We start from the raw sequence: 20,233 nt of genomic DNA on the forward strand, positions 1-20,233 counted from the left end.
TAGCATATCAAGAAAAGGTTCTCTAAACGACCTATTACCCTAATCTTCTGAATCAACTAATTAACTCTAAACACATGCAAAAGATACCTGAGGCTTTTAAAAACTCCCTGCCTGGTTCATTACTCAAAACCCCCATCATGGGTAAGACTAGCGACCTGACAGATGTCAAGAAGGCCATCATTGACACCCTCAAGCAAGAGGGTAAGACCCAGAAAGAAATTTCTCAACAAATAGGCTGTTCCCAGAGTGCTGTATCAAGGCACCTCAATGGTAAGTCTGTTGGAAGGAAACAATGTGGCAGAAAACGCTGTACAACGAGAAGAGGTGACCGGACCCTGAGGAAGATTGTGGAGAAGGACCGATTCCAGACCTTGGGGAACCTGAGGAAGCAGTGGACTGAGTCTGGTGTGGAAACATCCAGAGCCACCGTGCACAGGCGTGTGCAGGAAATGGGCTACAGGTGCCGCATTCCCCAGGTAAAGCCACTTTTGAACCATAAACAGCGGCAGAAGCGCCTGACCTGGGCTACAGAGAAGCAGCACTGGACTGTTGCTAAGTGGTCCCAAGTACTTTTTTCTGATGAAAGCAAATTTTGCATGTCATTTGGAAATCAAGGTGCCAGAGTCTGGAGGAAGACTGGGGAGAAGGAAATGCCAAAATGCCTGAAGTCCAGTGTCAAGTACCCACAGTCAGTGATGGTGTGGGGTGCCATGTCAGCTGCTGGTGTTGGTCCACTGTGTTTCATCAAGGGCAGGGTCAATGCAGCTAGCTATCAGGAGATTTTGGAGCACTTCATGCTTCCATCGGCTGAAATGCTTTATGGAGATGAAGATTTCATTTTTCAGCACGACCTGGCACCTGCTCACAGTGCCAAAACCACTGGTAAATGGTTTACTGACCATGGTATTACTGTGCTCAATTGGCCTGCCAACTCTCCTGACCTGAACCCCATAGAGAATCTGTGGGATATTGTGAAGAGAAAGTTGAGAGACGCAAGACCCAACACTCTGGATGAGCTTAAGGCCGCTATTGAAGCATCCTGGGCCTCCATAACATCTCAGCAGTGTCACAGGCTGATTGCCTCCATGCCACGCCGCATTGAAGCAGTCATTTCTGCCAAAGGATTCCCGACCAAGTATTGAGTGCATAACTGAACATTATTATTTGATGGTTTTTTTGTTTGTTATTAAAAAACACTTTTATTTGATTGGACGGGTGAAATATGCTAATTTATTGAGACAGGTTTTTTGGGTTATCAGGAGTTGTAGGCCAAAATCATCAGTATTAAAACAATAAAAGACCTGACAAATTTCAGTTGGTGGATAATGAATCTATAATATATGAAAGTTTAATTGTAATCATTACATTATGGTAAATAATGAAATTTAACACTATATGCTAATTTTTTGAGAAGGACCTGTACATATAGACATCGCTGTGTAGGCATGGATGACTTTTGTAGAAGAATAGGCCCTTGGAAATAAGCAAGAAAAGGCCTTTGTCATTTGCCATTTTTAGGCAGTCTTCAATAAATGCACCACGTAGTGCTCAAATAATGTAGCATGTAAAGAATATTGCATCTAAGAGCCCACACATTACTGCAATTCAGCTCCTAAAAACAATCCACATACACTGCTAAATAATACTGGAGGGCTTGTTTACTCCTTGAGAACCTCAACGAAAGAGACCTAGACCAGAATGACAGAGAAGGAGCCAACCGTCCTCTGTTCTACTGGTTGATGGGACTCCCAAGAATGGAACACCCACCAATCATGCATTTATGTTTCATCCTAATGATAGTCCAAAAATGTAAAATCGATCTAATAAAAAGGCAAGTCCAATAGAAGGCAAAAATGCTGTTATGAGGAAATAATACAATTTAACTCAGCAATTTATCATGAGGGGAGTTGTTAATGTTTTGCCATTATTTGCTCCAAATTTATCAAAGTTTTGCCCAATGTTTGATAAATTTGTCGATCTTTAGATATAAGACTTTTGCCTCCATATGATTTTCCGCACAAAGTGCTCACAGACAGCCATGAGTGAAGGGGACCTACAATAATATTTAGGGATGGTCTCACTATAATGACCTTTTTTCAAATTATAATTGTCCACCGATCTACTGATGACAGCAAGACCGGCTCTTGAGTAAACGTCTGACATTCACAAGGTAGCTGCCATAAGGAAAGTACAGCATTACATAAGTAACCGGTTTAGACACGGCCTGGCAAAAGTGTAGTAGGGCAGAAGCTGCTCTTTTATTTGGTGGCTTGACAATCTGTCTAATGGATGGTAACTGGTGAGGGACCCTCCTGTTATATAAGATGCATATGGAAAGTTGGAGTAATTTAGGTATTTAACAACCCTGTTACAGCTCAAAACCTATCCTACAATTACAGGCAAAATTGGCCTTTGTATATTCTATGAACATTAAGCCCAACATGAAGAAAAACTCATTCTATATGTTTAAGCGGCAAAACACATTAATTCAGGTGTCCTAAATAAATACATAATATGAGCAACGTGAATTGAGTAGCACTTTGTAGTTAACTAAATATATATTAAAGGGATATTCACATATTGTAATGTTTTGACATATCACTACGATATGAAATAGTATTATAATTGGTGGGGGACCAACCTCGAAACCCATTGCCGATCAAGAGAACGAAGACTTCGAAGAGAAGAGACTAGGATCGACTGGGGCTAGGAATGAAGAGTAGAGACCTAGATTCCATCTGCTAACTTCCTGATCATTGGTGATCCTTGCCAACCGCTGTGCAGGGAACTGGACCAAAGGTTTTCCCAAGCTGGTGGTGCTGTGTTGTAGTTCGTTGTAGTCTCTGCGCAAGAAAAATCTGGGAAGGAGAAACAGTGCCCACCCAACTTTGCTGCTCCAATGTCCTAAATATTGTAGGGGTTCCAGCAGTGAAATCTACACTAGTAAGTGAATGATACTGCAACCATATGCCACTAATTGTGGGTATACCTTTTCACTGCACTGTTTACTTGTTTCCCATGACCTAAGCCAGAAACTTCTGAAGTTTTCAAGTCTTCACCTTAATACATTCGAAAACCTGCTTCTTACCCCAAGTTTCCAGCATCATTATCTCATTGCAGTCTCTGATTGCTTTGCGGGTAAGTAACTTGTGGTTGAACAGCTCATTCATTGTTCATTTATATAGCTAATTGGTGAGAAAATAATTAGTTTATTTCTCACTTGATGATAAATAGAAAGCTGACTAGCTAATGATAATTTGAGTCTTAGCCGCTCAACTGGCCCATCATCTTCAACAGCATGTGGTTCTCGTCCTTCAACTTCTTATTTTCATCCTCAGCGCTCTGCTTTTTCTGCAACAAACATAATGGTAATCAAAAAATGTTACAGTTTGGTTTCCCTCCAAAATCCAGTTTATCATCGTAGATCCGTAGATGTTCTTAATAATAAAAAATGATTTTCCATGACAACACCACACAGTGTCAAATTAAAGGGACTCTGTCACCTGAATTTGGAGGGAACAATTTTCAGCCATAGAGGCGGGGTTTTCGGCTGTTTGATTCACCCTTTCCTTACCCGCTGGCTGCATGCTGGCTGCAATATTGGATTGAAGTTCATTCTCTGTCCTCCGTAGTACATGCCTGCACAAGGCAATCTTGCCTTGCGCAGGCGTGTACTATATAGACACTTCTCCATTACTAAGCCGTGGGCTTGATGTCACCTGATAATACAAAGGTAACATCAACTCCACAAATATGAACCCCACTTGCCACCGCCACAGGACAAGTGAGAAGAGCGAGACTAAGTGTCAGAATTGGTGCATCTATAAGCTGCGCCATTTCTGGGGTGGCTGAGAGCTGATGTCTTTAGCCTGGGGGGTGCCAATATACATGGCCCATTCATTCCCAGGCTATTAATATCAGCCCGCAGTTGTCTGATTAGCCTTTACTCCTTCGATTTTATAGGGGGACCCAATGTCAATTTTTTTCTGGGATTCCCCTGTAAACTACCCAGTAAAGGCTAAGCAAACATCTGTGAGCTTATATTAATAGCCTGGGAACCTTTATGGCTATTGGCTCCTTCCCAGAATATTAACATCAGCCCTCAGCAGTTGGCTTTCCCTCTGCTGGTTAAGAAAATCATGCGGGAGCCCATGCAATTTTGTAAAAAAAAATGTTTGCAAATTGAACAGATATTGCATTTCACACAGATTTCGTGTGTCTGTGTGTGTGTCTTTTATTTAACTCATTATGTACCTATATATATATATATATACAGGTCCTTCTCAAAAAATTAGCATATAGTGTTAAATTTCATTATTTACCATAATGTAATGATTACAATTAAACTTTCATATATTATAGATTCATTATCCACCAACTGAAATTTGTCAGGTCTTTTATTGTTTTAATACTGATGATTTTGGCCTACAACTCCTGATAACCCAAAAAACCTGTCTCAATAAATTAGCATATTTCACCCGTCCAATCAAATAAAAGTGTTTTTTAATAACAAACAAAAAAACCATCAAATAATAATGTTCAGTTATGCACTCAATACTTTGTCGGGAATCCTTTGGCAGAAATGACTGCTTCAATGCGGCGTGGCATGGAGGCAATCAGCCTGTGACACTGCTGAGATGTTATGGAGGCCCAGGATGCTTCAATAGCGACCTTAAGCTCATCCAGAGTGTTGGGTCTTGCGTCTCTCAACTTTCTCTTCACAATATCCCACAGATTCTCTATGGGGTTCAGGTCAGGAGAGTTGGCTGGCCAATTGAGCACAGTAATACCATGGTCAGTAAACCATTTACCAGTGGTTTTGGCACTGTGAGAAGGTGCCAGGTCGTGCTGAAAAATGAAATCTTCATCTCCATAAAGCATTTCAGCCGATGGAAGCATGAAGTGCTCCAAAATCTCCTGATAGCTAGCTGCATTGACCCTGCCCTTGATGAAACACAGTGGACCAACACCAGAAGCTGACATGGCACCCCACACCATCACTGACTGTGGGTACTTGACACTGGACTTCAGGCATTTTGGCATTTCCTTCTCCCCAGTCTTCCTCCAGACTCTGGCACCTTGATTTCCGAATGACATGCAAAATTTGCTTTCATCAGAAAAAAGTACTTGGGACCACTTAGCAACAGTCCAGTGCTGCTTCTCTGTAGCCCAGGTCAGGCGCTTCTGCCGCTCTTTATGGTTCAAAAGTGGCTTTACCTGGGGAATGCGGCACCTGTAGCCCATTTCCTGCACACGCCTTTCCACACCAGACTCAGTCCACTGCTTCCTCAGGTTCCCCAAGGTCTGGAATCGGTCCTTCTCCACAATCTTCCTCAGGGTCCGGTCACCTCTTCTCGTTGTACAGCGTTTTCTGCCACATTTTTGCCTTCCAACAGACTTACCATTGAGGTGCCTTGATACAGCACTCTGGGAACAGCCTATTTGTTGAGAAATTTCTTTCTGGGTCTTACCCTCTTGCTTGAGGGTGTCAATGATGGCCTTCTTGACATCTGTCAGGTCGCTAGTCTTACCCATGATGGGGGTTTTGAGTAATGAACCAGGCAGGGAGTTTTTAAAAGCCTCAGGTATCTTTTGCATGTGTTTAGAGTTAATTAGTTGATTCAGAAGATTAGGGTAATAGGTCATTTAGAGAACCTTTTCTTGATATGCTAATTTATTGAGACAGGTTTTTTGGGTTATCAGGAGTTGTAGGCCAAAATCATCAGTATTAAAACAATAAAAGACCTGACAAATTTCAGTTGGTGGATAATGAATCTATAATATATGAAAGTTTAATTGTAATCATTACATTATGGTAAATAATGAAATTTAACACTATATGCTAATTTTTTGAGAAGGACCTGTATATATATGTATATATATATATATATATATATATATATATATATATATACACACATATATATATATATATATATATATATATATATATATATATATATATAAATTAGTTACCTAGGGCTCATGCCCACTTGCGATGAAATCGGCGAATTCAATCTGATAAAAAATCGGATTGAATTTGGAACAATATTATTCTATGATTGTGTGTTCATACTGCTAAGCTAAATAAAATAGGCTATGTGCCGACCTAGTGTTTTACTGCGTGTCAATGGACCCTTCTAACACAAGTATGAATTGTCTAAAATGGGGAGGCTGTTTAAGAGTGGACGTTAGAGTCTCTAAGACTTGGAATGATGTACAGTATGCACTTATAATATGCGCAGCTCTGGTTTTTAGGGCTCATACTCACTTGCGTGAAATACGGCTGAGTCTCGCAGGTTAAAACCCGGCTCTGCCGCCGGCACTCCAGAGCGGAGCGTGCGGCTGCACAGCAATACAAGGAGCTGCACGCTCCACTCCCAAGTGCCGGCGGCAGAGCCGGGTGTTACCATGCGAGACTCGGACGTATTTCAAGCAAGTGAGTATGAGCCCTTATTGGTGTATTCATTTGTGTCTTTTGTATAGTTTTTCTATTGTCCAAGACCTTGAAGTTCTACCTGGCAAGAGGGATTGTTGAACTATTTCCATTGTTAAGGCCCAGCTGTTGATTTCTGAAACTGAAACCATACAGTGAGTAGTATTCTTAAAATCCTTTATTTTCTACTACTTAAACAAAAATTTAACAAGTGTAACGATCAATGTTTCAAATACATACACACATTTAGATAGGAATATATTTTACATGTGCGTCAGGTTAGGCGAGTAAAGAGTAAACCAGATTTATTTGTTTTAATTTTACTACGGGGGGGGGGGGGCAACATTTTGCAGTTCACCTCAGGCAGCAGAGAGGCTAGGTTCACCCCTGCATGCAAGCAGCATTTAAAAAAAAAAAAAAAAAAATCACAAAATAAAGAACAATAAATGAAAAACATATGATACCAATAAATATGTATATTAATGTAAAAAAATACAAATTGACGCTCCTTCCCTTCTGATTTTCCACTGTGATTGAAAATAATTTCCTGATTACATGTAGGGTATTGGTGCACTCAGAAGAAATTGCACAACAAACTGTGAGGTCCACTTTTTCCTATTTGGGGCTTAAACAACATTTTAGTGGTAAAAATTTAATTATTCTTTCTTCACCACCCAATGGTTTAAAATTCGTGAAGCACATGTGGTGTCAATATGCTCACTGCATCGGTAGATTCATTCATTGGGGGTGTAGTCTGTAAAATGGGGTTACTTGTGGGGGGGCTCCACTGTTCTGGTACCACAGGGGCTCTGCCAATGTGAAATGGCACCCTCAAGCCATGGTAAAAAATTTAAATTCCTATATGGCGCCCCTTCCCTTCTGAGTTTCGCACTGTGCCTCAAAAGGAGTTTTCAACCATGTATGCGATATTGGTGAACTGGAGAGAAATTGCAAAATAAAGTGTGTCATTCATTTTCTCCTATTATTCATTTTGAAAATCAAAAATTTGGGGCCAAAGCCACATTTTAGTGGAAAAAATAGTAATTTTCCATTGACTCAGCTCAATGTTATACAATTCTGTGAATCGCCTGAGGGTTAAAAATGCTCTCTACACCCCTAGATGAATTCCTCAAGAGATGTAGTTTGCAAAATGGGGTCACTTATGGTGCTCACAATAGATCTAGATACATCTCTTCAGTAGTGTAGTTTCCAAAATGTCAAATGGAGTTCCTTCCTTTCTGAGCCCTGAATTGCACCCAAATACTAATTTTCTATGGTCCATTTTCTCCTTGTTAGCCTTGTGAAAATGCAAAAAATGGGGGCTAAAACAACGTTTTTGTGGGAAAAATGTGATTTTTTTATTTTTATGACTCACCGTGATAAAGTTTGATGAAGCACCTGCGGGTTCAAGGTGCTCACCAAAGACCTAGATAAATTTCTTCAAGGGTGTAGTTTATAAAATGTCAAATGGAGTTCCTTCCTTTCTGAGCCCTGCATTGCACATAAATAGTAGTTTTCTATGGTCCATTTTCCCCTATTACCCTTGTGAAAATGCAAAATTTGGGGCTAAAGCAACATGTTTTACAATTTACATTTTTTTCTTCCACATTGCTTTAATTCCTATGAAGCACCTGAAGGGTTAATACACTTCTTGAATGTGATTTTGAGCACTTTGAGGGGTAAGGTTTTTAAAAATTAAAAGTTTGAAAATTACAACATTTTCAAAATTTTTACCAAATTACAATATTTTCACAAATAAGCACAAAAAACATTGACATAAATTTACCACTAGCATAAAGTAAAATGTGTCACAAAAAAAACACTCTGAGAATCATTGCGATATGTTCCAGAGTTATTACCACATAAATTCACAATAGCCAGAATTGTAAAATTTGTCTTGGACCGAAAGGTGAGGGGGTTAAAGGGAAGTCATGTAAAAAAACTGTATTAACGTGTCAATCAGTGCTGGGGAGTAGCTACAGCCACCGCTTACCAAGTACTGAGCCGACAGTGCCTCCGTGACTGAAAGCCGGAGGCTGAAATAAAATGAACGCCAAAGCACTCACCGGTCTTGCAGCTCAAAATTTCTTTATTGCTTCATATACAACATAAAATCTTCACGGCACAGAGAAGGGGAGGACAAAGTGCAAAAAGTGCGACGGACGAGACAGTCTCGTCCGTCGCACTTTTTGCACTTTGTCCTCCCCTTCTCTGTGCCGTGAAGATTTTATGTTGTATATGAAGCAATAAAGAAATTTTGAGCTGCAAGACCGGTGAGTGCTTTGGCGTTCCTTTCCTCTGCTGCTGCTATTATGGATGTCTATGTTCCACGCTAGCACCTCCGTTCTTTGCTGGATTCTGATATACCTTGACAGACTCCACGCTATATCGTCCCTACATCCAGGGGGGCTGTGCTGCTTTGATTTTTTCTTCTGTTATTATTGAAATAAAATGAACGTTATTCTTTCCGGTAGTTTGGCTTTCAGTGAAGTAGCCGCACAGCTTTAGAATGCTATTAATCTGCAGAGTGACTTCATATCTGCAACTTAATAGCGTTTTTTGACATGACAAGTACCCAATAAGTGGCAGAGACTGTTTCCCAAATTGGATCAAAATATGATACGCTCTGAGTAGTGATGAGTGAGTATACTCGTTGCTCGAGATTTCCCGAGCACGCTCGGGGGGTCTCCCAGTATTTGTAACTGCTCGGAGATTTAGTTTTTGTTGATGCAGCTGCATGATTTACATCTGTTAGCCAGCATAAGTACATGTGGGGGTTGCCTGGTTGCTAGGGAATCCCCACATGTAATTGGAGCGCCCCCACACCGCCGCAGGGCCGAGGGGTACCCGGAGCCGGGCCTCTAGGTCTCAGTCCTGGGGTTGTCACGGTGGCTAGACCCGGTCCGTGGCCCTGTCTGTCAGTGGGGGACGTCCGGTGCAATAAGTCGTGTTGTAATGGTGCAGTTGTGGGGTGCAGGTCGCGGTAAATAACGAGGACACCAGGTTGCAGTCTCTTTACCTCTTTACTGGAGATCTCTGAGTCCTCAGTCCAGAATACGGTTCACCAGGCTGCGCAAGTCCGGCCGGTCCAATGGCACCTCCAGAGTTCACTTCACAGGTGGAAATCGGTGCCTTCCTTCTTAGCGCTATGTGTTGTAGTCCTTCCCTGCTGTGCTTACGGAAAGTACCCCACAACCGTTGTGTCTGTTTCTTAAGTTCCCTCACAACTCGATTAAATGATGTTCTTCTAATCTTCCGTCCATTCCTGATGTTACAGTTGGGACGGCACCCGTTTGTCGGATAGGCCTGGAGTTCTTCCGGGACCCTAGAGACGCCCCTCTCCCGCAATTGCCTCCCAAGACTTCATAGGTGATATGTGTTAGACAGCCCGCCTTAAACTGACTGTCCTGCCGCTGTTTAGAGTATTGCTTGAAGCTGAATGTTATAATACTCCCTCGGCGTTCCGGCCACCGGTAATGCGCCTCAGTAGGGTGTTGCTCCGGTCTTACAGCACGACCCCTACTGGAATTCTCCTATTGCTTGATCTCGTTTCTCACTCAGCACAATCTATCTCGCTTCTAGTCCTTTCTTGGGTCCCGCCGCTTCCCGGAGCTGGCGCGGACCCGTTACGTTCTTTCCAATGCCAAGCCTCTGTCAGGATCCCACCCCTGACAGAGACCCTACTGTCTCTTCCTCCACAACACCCTCTGCCACTAGGTGTTGCTTCGTCCAATCCAGTCAGCTTTCTGATCTAACTTCCTGCCTGACCCCCAGTTTACCCACTATGGTGGGGAGTGGCCTAATGAATAGCACCCTTAGCTCCCCCCGGAGGCCCGGCTGTGAAATGTATTGGTGTCTGTGATACCTGATCAGATGAACTCCTTCAGTGCCATCGGACGCACCATGGCTCCCCATAGTGGCGGAGCCACAGTACTGCAACGACCAGGACTCTGGGGCGCTGCACTCCCCCCTGGTTAAACACAGTACTCCGGGACTGGGAAGAAAACAACAATACAAGTTAGCAAAAAGACATACAATTTTTGTTGAGTGCAAATAACAATACGTATACTTGAACAAGCTTCCCTTTATGGGAGGTGAGAATACTTGAACGTTACAAAACATGGTCAAACATTAAACATTATAAATTACAGGCTATAAATAACTCCCGCTACCCAACCGGGTATTCTACTAAGTGCAAAAATTGCTGAACAATACTTTAACATTGCCTTTAGGGACATACACTCTGTATCCACCAAAGACCTTCCTATAATCACATTATAAGGTAAATTAACTTTTTTCATTCTCCTTCTTTGAATCTGCAGGACCGCCTGTCCTATCGGCACCAGACCTACTGCCTCTCCTTTCTGTTACAGGACCGCCCCGTTCAGCCAGGGCCTACTGCCTTTTCAACTACTATACACAGTATAGATCATAACATTACTTTCAGTTTTAGAAACACTGAGCCATCTACGTATGGCTCCTAGGAGGACTCACTACCTAACCCCTACGGGTTCACTTTCTGTCCTCTGTAACACATTATTAACTCTTTCTTTACAATAACTAACTTACTATGGAGGACTCAGGGTTTACCTTCTATCCCCCCTTTTCTATCAACATTATTAAATATCGAACTTCCATCTTTACTCTTCTTACTACCGACTATGCAGGACACTATGTCTACCCCTACGGGCCTACTGCATCTTTCTTCTAGCTCTCATTCTTTCTTCTAAAGGACATTATCAACATTTCTTTGTCTTACAGCCAACTAGTTCAATACAAGTAACTTCAACATATAAGCATTATCATCACATTACTGTTCTAAAACAGTATCACTCATAAGTACACAGTTGAGCATCCCCTTTAAGAGAGGATCGAGTCTTTCTGAGGTAGCGTATCTCCTCAGGCTACCAGTCCTTACTCAGCAAAGGCTCCGGTATGGTATCTTCGCAAAGAGTCTCTTTCCAAGTAAGACCAGTCGGAAGCGCCTTTAAGAAGGTGCAAACTATATACAGGAAGTTTGTATCATGCACTGTTCATGATTACGGCAGTTCTTATAACATTGTGGAACAAAAAAAAGCAAAAATGAAAGTGAAAGCAAAAATAAAAAAGCAATAGGGATCCCGGGTAAACAAAGGGATCCCTTTAAGAGTTAACCCAGGACGGGTTTTAGCAGCAAAATAGCAAGGAAATAAACAGTTAACTATTTACAGTTTCAGGTTTCCGAGGCTTAGTTGGACGGCTTCCAGGGCTGCACCTGGCACTTAACCCTTCCTGGCCTGGGAAAAGTGAGGTCCAGGGCTACACCCAGTGCTGGACACACGCCGTTAATCCGTCTTTCATGTATGGTTAAATCATGCGCAGCGATGGAGGTCTGCGCAGCTTGAGTATGGGCATTTGCGGCAGCAAAGGTAGCGGCTGCTGCAAGATCAGTCACTGGAACGGAGTCAGCAGCTGTGGCACTAGCAGTCACTGGAGTGGTGTCGGTCGTCAGGGCAGGGTGGCTCTTCCTACCTGCTTCAGATGCGGTTCCTCCGGTGCCGGTCTGCTCCGTCTCCGCTGGGGTCTGGAACGCTGGCTGCGGGGCCTTGTGCTGCGACGCTGTCATCTCTGCTTGCAGCACCTCGCTTTCCGGCAGGGCCTTGCTTTCCAGCTTCGGAGCGCTGGGACTTCTTTCCTGCTCCGGACCAGATGAGGCTGCGGACAGATGTCTGGTGAGGCTCCTGATGATGGCCTTCTTCCACCCGGCCTCAGTGCTCAGCTGCGTCCGCCGGGGTCGATCGCTGAGCTCGTCCACTCCGGCCTGCAGGAATTCAGCATCAGCGGTGGAGGCCTGGTTGCGGTGCCCCTCCGGGTGGCTGGGGGAGTCCTCTGCTCCGACCCCACGCTCCGGCTCCGGGCGGCTCGCCATGGCGTCCTCCATGTCGCTCACTTCTTCTTCCTGGTCCTTTTCCCGCTCTCTCCTTCGTGGGCGGTTTCGTTTTCTCTGTCTCTGCCCACCATTGAGGATCAGGAGGCGGATCTCGGCTGCTGACGGACACGTCCTCAAGGGGCCGAGATATTTAGACTGGGCGGCCATTGTCTTTCGCGCTCTTCAGCTTGTTCACGCCCACTTCCACGCCCTTCTTCTTCTCCTGCGCTCTCCTCAGCGCTGTAATGGCGGCGGTTTTGGCGCAAACTTTTGGCGGTAAATGGCGCAGCACAGTCTTTGCAATAAATCACAGTCCAAGCACAATAAATCACAGTTCCAAGGCACACATGACCTGATTCTTCAGGCTTAAGTAGATCCTGTTCGTGACGCCAAGATTGGAGCGCCCCCACACCGCCGCAGGGCCGAGGGGTACCCGGAGCCGGGCCTCTAGGTCTCAGTCCTGGGGTTGTCACGGTGGCTAGACCCGGTCCGTGGCCCTGTCTGTCAGTGGGGGACGTCCGGTGCAATAAGTCGTGTTGTAACGGTGCAGTTGTGGGGTGCAGGTCGCGGTAAATAACGAGGACACCAGGTTGCAGTCTCTTTACCTCTTTACTGGAGATCTCTGAGTCCTCAGTCCAGAATACGGTTCACCAGGCTGCGCAAGTCCGGCCGGTCCAATGGCACCTCCAGAGTTCACTTCACAGGTGGAAATCGGTGCCTTCCTTCTTAGCGCTATGTGTTGTAGTCCTTCCCTGCTGTGCTTACGGAAAGTACCCCACAACCGTTGTGTCTGTTTCTTAAGTTCCCTCACAACTCGATTAAATGATGTTCTTCTAATCTTCCGTCCATTCCTGATGTTACAGTTGGGACGGCACCCGTTTGTCGGATAGGCCTGGAGTTCTTCCGGGACCCTAGAGACGCCCCTCTCCCGCAATTGCCTCCCAAGACTTCATAGGTGATATGTGTTAGACAGCCCGCCTTAAACTGACTGTCCTGCCGCTGTTTAGAGTATTGCTTGAAGCTGAATGTTATAATACTCCCTCGGCGTTCCGGCCACCGGTAATGCGCCTCAGTAGGGTGTTGCTCCGGTCTTACAGCACGACCCCTACTGGAATTCTCCTATTGCTTGATCTCGTTTCTCACTCAGCACAATCTATCTCGCTTCTAGTCCTTTCTTGGGTCCCGCCGCTTCCCGGAGCTGGCGCGGACCCGTTACGTTCTTTCCAATGCCAAGCCTCTGTCAGGATCCCACCCCTGACAGAGACCCTACTGTCTCTTCCTCCACAACACCCTCTGCCACTAGGTGTTGCTTCGTCCAATCCAGTCAGCTTTCTGATCTAACTTCCTGCCTGACCCCCAGTTTACCCACTATGGTGGGGAGTGGCCTAATGAATAGCACCCTTAGCTCCCCCCGGAGGCCCGGCTGTGAAATGTATTGGTGTCTGTGATACCTGATCAGATGAACTCCTTCAGTGCCATCGGACGCACCATGGCTCCCCATAGTGGCGGAGCCACAGTACTGCAACGACCAGGACTCTGGGGCGCTGCACAATCAAGCTGGGTAACAGATGTAAATTATTCAGCTGCAACGATGAAAACTAAATCTCCGAGCACTAAAAAATACTCAGAGACCACCCGAGCGTGCTCAGGAAATCTCGAGTTACGAGTATACTTGCTCATCACTAGCACTGAGCCTCATGCATCTCCAACTTTGATCTTTAATTTTAACAGATGTGTGAATGCAGCCATTCTACTCTATGGCTCCAAGTGCTATCTGAAAAAAGCTGGAAACAGATCCATGTCTCAGAGATGTGTGAATGCAGCCTTACTATGAGCCACCATACAGCATTGTATAAAACCTTACCTGAGTGAGAGTCGTTATCTCTTTCTGGAGCAGTAGCAGAGACCCCTCTTTGTCATTAAGCTGAGCTGTCAGTTTTTGATTATCTTGTCTTTTTCCTCTAACTGCCTAATAAAAACACAAACATAGTTCACAGCACCAATCATCTCATGCTACAATTGTAAGAAGATGGACATATTGCCCTATTCCCCCTTGAAGACATCAGTGTTTTGTACAATGTAAAATGTAATGTGTATAATGTAATGCATTATTGTGAGGGTAATGTGTAATGTCTACTGTGTTGTGATGCATTGTAATGTTCTGCCCAGCAACAGATGATGAGTAGGATAAGATAGAGCTAACTGTAGGGACTAGCCCATAGTGATAGAGGCTATTGCCAGGGTCAGACACCGTTTCCTGTTGGAAAGTCAGTTAAGGCCCAGCGAGTGACAGAGACGGACCTAAGGACCAGTTTGTTCAGTGCCGCAGTTCATGAGTGTCCCATACACAAGAGAGGAGATCAAAGCAGAGGATATTGAGATTCTGAATACTGGGAGAGAGAGAAAGATTTGACTGAGTTACAGAGTGATCAAGGCTAGATGGGTCAGCTGACTGACTGGAGGACTAGGAGACTGAGTGAGGCGGATTCTGGTACTGGACGGAACAGAAAGTGGAACGAAGTGAGTGTCCCCCTCGAGAGTTCCTTAGGTGTCAAGAAGAGGCAAGCTAGTTTCAGTCAATTGGTATTATCACTTTCAAAGGGAAAAAATGTGGAACCGTGGGAGGAAAAGATGACTTTCATGGACTGTAATGTGGTATTACTTGGTTTTGCAGAAACAAGTGAGACTAGTGGAGACCGGAGCAAGAGAAGTGAAGGAAGTGAAGAGAATATATATATAGATGCTTTCTGATGCTGAAACATATGAGAAGAATTGTACCCACTACCTCATGTATGTAGTTGTCATCATACTTTTGATCCGTAAAACTACGTTTTCAAAAATCTGGTGGTCTGCCTCCTGGAAATGTCAAATATCTGGTCCTGGCAAACCAGCAACATCACACTTACCCACCCAGGACCGCCCTTTTCATGTAATGCACCAGGGCACAAGAGATGAGTACCTCGTACAGAGCTACCACCCCTCTCCAAGTTACATAATCATAGATCTAGCAAGGCCTTGCCTGAATTTGCTGACCATTTGGAGAGGCCGATTTCATGCTCATTAATGAGGAGCTGTCACTTGCCATAAATATGTAACTTTTTTACCTGGATTAATAAATGTAGTGGTTCTCCTCATTCTGTTTGTTCCTGCACTTCTCCATTCCTGAGTTATTGCCCCCTCTTCCCTAAACATAAATCTAGTATATTTTTAGCCAAATGGCTGTGATCCTCAACTCCTCAGGATCACGCCCACTTGATAAAAGGCTAAATTCATACAAAGGAGAAAGGAGGGAAAATCTCAAGAACGGCAAGGTGCAAGAACAAAAAATAAATGAGTCAGGAGAACAGCGGCCTTGACAACAGATTAGACAATACATATTTATAGCAAGTGACAGGTCTTCATTAGCGAGTGCTGATTGGCTAAATACAAGTCGGTCAGCGCTCATTTACGGGACCATTTACACAGGCATGCAAAACTGTACAGGGCAGAACAATCATTAATATGATCATTCTGTCTCTTTTGCATCATTTTTTCGGCAGCACATCCACTGTGTACACATGGTGACGTGCTGCATACAACAATCATAAAAAATCTGATCACCCAACAAATAAGTATTTTGGACCAGCTGTTACGCCCTTAATGACCAGGGATATTTCAGTTTTTGAATTTCTGCTTTTTGTTCCCCTTCTTCCCAAAGCCATAACTTTTTTATTTTTCAGTCAATATGGCCATATGAGGGCTTGTTTTTTGCGGGACAAGTTGTACTTTTGATCAACACAATTGGTTTTAACATATCCTGTACTGAAAAAGGGGAAAAAAATTCCAAGGGCTGTTAAATTGCAAAAAAAAGTGCAATTCCACAGTCTTTTTTTGTTTTGTTTTTTAACATGTTCACTAAATACTAAAACTGCCATTATGATTCTCCAGATCATTACAAGTTCTCAGACACCAAACATGTCTAGGTTCATTTTTACTTATGTGGTGAAAAAAGTCCAAAATTTGTTAAAAAAAAATAAAAATAAAAAAAATGTGCCATTTTCCGAGACCTGTCCATTGTTCATGATCTGGGGCTGGGTGAGGGCTTATTTTTTGAGTGCCGAGCTGACGTGTTTATTGATACCATTTTGGTGTAGATATAATCTTTTGATCTGAGTGTCATTACTCTGATTTACTATAAATACCAGTATAACTTTTATAAGCATGGGACACCTAACCCTTTTGATCGCCCGTTATTGCATTTTATTGCAATGTAGCGGCAACCAAAAAAATGTAATTATAGCTTTTGATTTTTTTTTCCTTACGCCATTTAGTGATCTGATTAATTCTTTTTTTATATTGATAGATTGGGCAATAGATCTAAACACAGCTATACCAAATATATGTATATTTAATTTTATTTATTGTTTTTTTTAATGGGCCGAAAGGGGGGTGATTTAAACTTTTATGTATATATTTTTTTAAAATATTTTTGAAAACTTTTTTTTTTACTTTTTGCATGCTTCAATAATCTCCATGGGAGAATAGAAGCAGCAGTACTCTTATCGTTTGTGCTACACACAGGCGATGATCAGATTGCCTTCGCATAGCAGAAATGCTCATTTGCTATAAGTGCCGACCACATGGCGGTGCTCATAGCAATCTGACAATGACATGGGGCATTGACTGCGATCATGTGACGTGGTCACCAATGGGCAGGATTAGCGACGTGCTTCCGTTAAGAGCGAGTTAAATGCCGCTGTCAGAGATTGACAGTGATATTTAACTGGTTAACAGCCGTGGGTGGATCGAGATTCCACCTGCGGCTGTTGCGGGCACGTCAGCTGTATAGATCAGCTCTCATGTACCCAGAAAGGTGTAGGCCGGCACCAAACAGAGGGAGTCCGATATAGGTGTACTATTATGGCCTATGTCAGAAATGGGTTAATCATAACAATGCTTGTTTCGTGATTATCATTCGATCTAAATATGCCTGCATTGGACTTGCCTAGAGGTAGAGATGCAGTCATAAGCTCCTCTACTCAAGACAACAATCAAGTCTTAAGTTAGAATTATCCAAGCTCAGATAACTGTCTAGCAGCGGCCATACCTTCTGAAGTTCTTCCATCCGTGATTGTCTGTCTTTTAAGCTTCCATCTCTGTTCTCTGAGGTAGAAGCATTTGAGGGAATCTCTAAATTTCTGAAATAAAGGACAACTGAATTTAGAGCTATATTCAATTTTGTAACCATTTTAACCCCAAAAATACACTGCCTGGTGGAGCCTTAGGGGGTTGCCCATCTAGGGACATTTGTTTTAATTTAAATTAATGCATTTAAATCATTTTTGCAGTTGGGTTTCTTTAAAAATTTTTTTATAGCCTCTGTGTTGCACTGTCTATTACTAATTGCAGAATGAGTTAACAGAGAATCACCCAGTTGGTCCACTATAACTGTCTGGCATGGAGTTTGAACAGTCAAGACACATTAGACATCATTTCACACAAAACCCCCAAAATGAGCCCAACAAAATTGCTGGCACCCTCAACTTAATATTTGGTTGCCCACCCTTTGGAATAAATTACTGCGATAAATCACTTCCTATAACCATCAACAAGATTCTTACATCTCTCAACTGGAATTGCAGACCACTCTTCTTTTGCAAACTGCTTCAGGTCTCTCATACTTGAAGGTGCCTCCTCCCAACAGAAATTTAAAGATCTCTCCACAGATGTTCAATAGGATTTAGATCCAGACTCATTGCCGGCCTCTTCAGAACTCTCCAGTACTTTGTTTCCATCTGTTTCTGGGTGCTTCTTTGGGGTTATTGTCTTGCTGGAAGACCCATGACCTACAGTAGGACACAAACCCAGCTTTCTGACACTGGACGGTACATTGTGATTTTCATTCATTCTTCCTTGGAAAATTCTTCCAGTTCTGTGAGATTCCTGGGTCGTCTTGCATGCACTGCTATTTTGAGGTCTAGCCACAGATTTTCGTGACGTAGATCAGGGGACTGTGAGGACCATTGCAAAACCTCCAGCTTGCACATATTGAGGTCGTCTATTATGGATTTTGACGTGTATTTAGGATTATCATCCTTTTGTAGAAGCCATGCTTTTTTCAACTTCAGTTTTTTACAGATGGTGTCATGTGTGCATCATGAATTTGTTGAAATTTCATTGAATCAATTCTTCCCTCTACCTCTTAAATGTTCCCCGTGCCATTTACTGCAGCACAACCCCAAAGCATGATTGATCCACCCCCATGCTTAAAGGTTGGCAAGATGTTATTTTCCTGAAATTCTGGGCCCTTTTTTCTCCACACATACCTTTGATTATTTTGGCCAAAGAGTTCTATTTTACCTTCATTGGTCCACACGACTTGTTTCCAAAATGCATCATTGTTTAGATGTTCTTTTGCATACTTCTGATGCTGAATTTTATGGTGAGGACAATTAATGTCTTCAAAGGGAGATTTGTAGTTAAAATTCTGCGCTGCCGCTAAGATGAATTTCAGGAGAGTATAGTTGATTCACAGTGGTTTTATTCAACGCGTTTCCGGGGTCTCATGCCCCCTTCATCAGGAAATACCACCATCAGGTATTTCCTGATGAAGGGGGCATAAGACCCCTGAAACACGTTGAATAAAACCACTGTGAATCAACTATACTCTCCTGAAATTCATCTTAGCGGCAGCGCAGAATTTTAACTACAAATCTCCCTTTGAAGACAATAATTTCTCTGGTCGGTGAAGACCAGTGGATCTGCAGCAGCCGCTATCTATATGCTCTAATCTCATCCTAACCAGGTGAGCAAATTTGGTGTATATTCTCCTCTATGTAACGTGGATAAGACCCTATTGCGCTTTTTGTCTCCCCATTGTTTTGCTATGGTGAGGACAAAGGAGATGCTTATTTCTGATGACTCTTCCATGAAGGCCAGATTTGTGCAGGTGTCTCTGAACAGTAGCACAATGTACCACAACTCCAGAGTCTAAATCCTTCAGAAGGTCTTTTGCAGTAAAGCGGGGGTTCTGATTTATGTCTCTAGCTATCCTACGAGCTGCTCTAAAGGTACCTTCACACTGAACAACTTAAGGAAGCAGGGAAGCAGAACGCCGGGGGACCCGACAGACACCGGAATGTAAGTATGTAGTGTTTGGTTTTTCTTACATTTACACTGGTAACCAGGGTAAACATTGGGTTACTAAGCGCGGCCCTGCGCTTAGTAACCCGATGTTTACCCTGGTTACCCGGGGACTTCGGCATCGTTGGTCGCTGGAGAGCTGTCTGTGTGACAGCTTCTCCAGCGACCACACAGCGACGCTGCAGTGATCGGCATCGTTGTCTAGATCGCTGCAGCGTCGCTAAATGTGACGGTACCTTTACTGAAATTTTGCATGGTCTTCCAGATCTTATCTCAACCTCCACTATCCTTTTAATGGCAATTTTTTAATTACTGGTAGATTTTGAACTGAGGAAAGACCAACTTGTAAATGCTTTGCTATGTTATTATAGCCTTCTCCTGCTTTGTGGACCTCCACCATTTTCATTTTCAGAGAGCTAGGCAGCTGCTTAGAAGAACCCATGACTGCTGTTTTTTGGCACAAGGTTAGAGGAGGCTGGCTTTTTATAAAGCTGGGAAATTTGCATCACCTGGCCTTTCCTAACGATCATAGTGAACAAGCCATAACCCTAACAGGCTTATTAAGGTCTGTAACCTTGGTCAAAAATATCTGATCTGAGCATACAAATCTCCAAGGATGTATACAATATATATATTTTTTGCCTAAAATACAAAGAAAATGTGTCATCTTTAACTTTAGGCCTTTTAGAGATCATTTCATATTCAAGTTGCTTAACTGTTCACAATAACAGTAATTTTGACCACGGGTGCCCAAACTTTTACATGCC

At 43.2% G+C, this 20,233-nt stretch overlaps 1 protein-coding gene across 1 annotated transcript in view; it reads right to left on the bottom strand.

The window, feature by feature from the left end:
• Window positions 1–1,449: 1,449 nt before the first annotated feature.
• LOC143806932 (PRKC apoptosis WT1 regulator protein-like) overlaps window positions 1,450–20,233 on the bottom strand; it is an 85,093-nt gene continuing 66,309 nt past the window's right edge. Inside the window, exons 5-7 of the mRNA XM_077287996.1 lie at window positions 17,431–17,521; window positions 14,209–14,313; window positions 1,450–3,351 (exon numbers count right to left, since the gene is read on the bottom strand). Of these exons, the coding sequence (XP_077144111.1) occupies window positions 3,265–3,351; window positions 14,209–14,313; window positions 17,431–17,521 (283 nt within the window). The 3' untranslated portion in view covers window positions 1,450–3,264. The remainder of the gene's footprint in view (window positions 3,352–14,208; window positions 14,314–17,430; window positions 17,522–20,233) is intronic.

The sequence above is a fragment of the Ranitomeya variabilis genome, chromosome 2, assembly GCF_051348905.1.
Source record: "Ranitomeya variabilis isolate aRanVar5 chromosome 2, aRanVar5.hap1, whole genome shotgun sequence".
In the NCBI taxonomy this organism is placed as follows: domain Eukaryota; kingdom Metazoa; phylum Chordata; class Amphibia; order Anura; family Dendrobatidae; genus Ranitomeya; species Ranitomeya variabilis.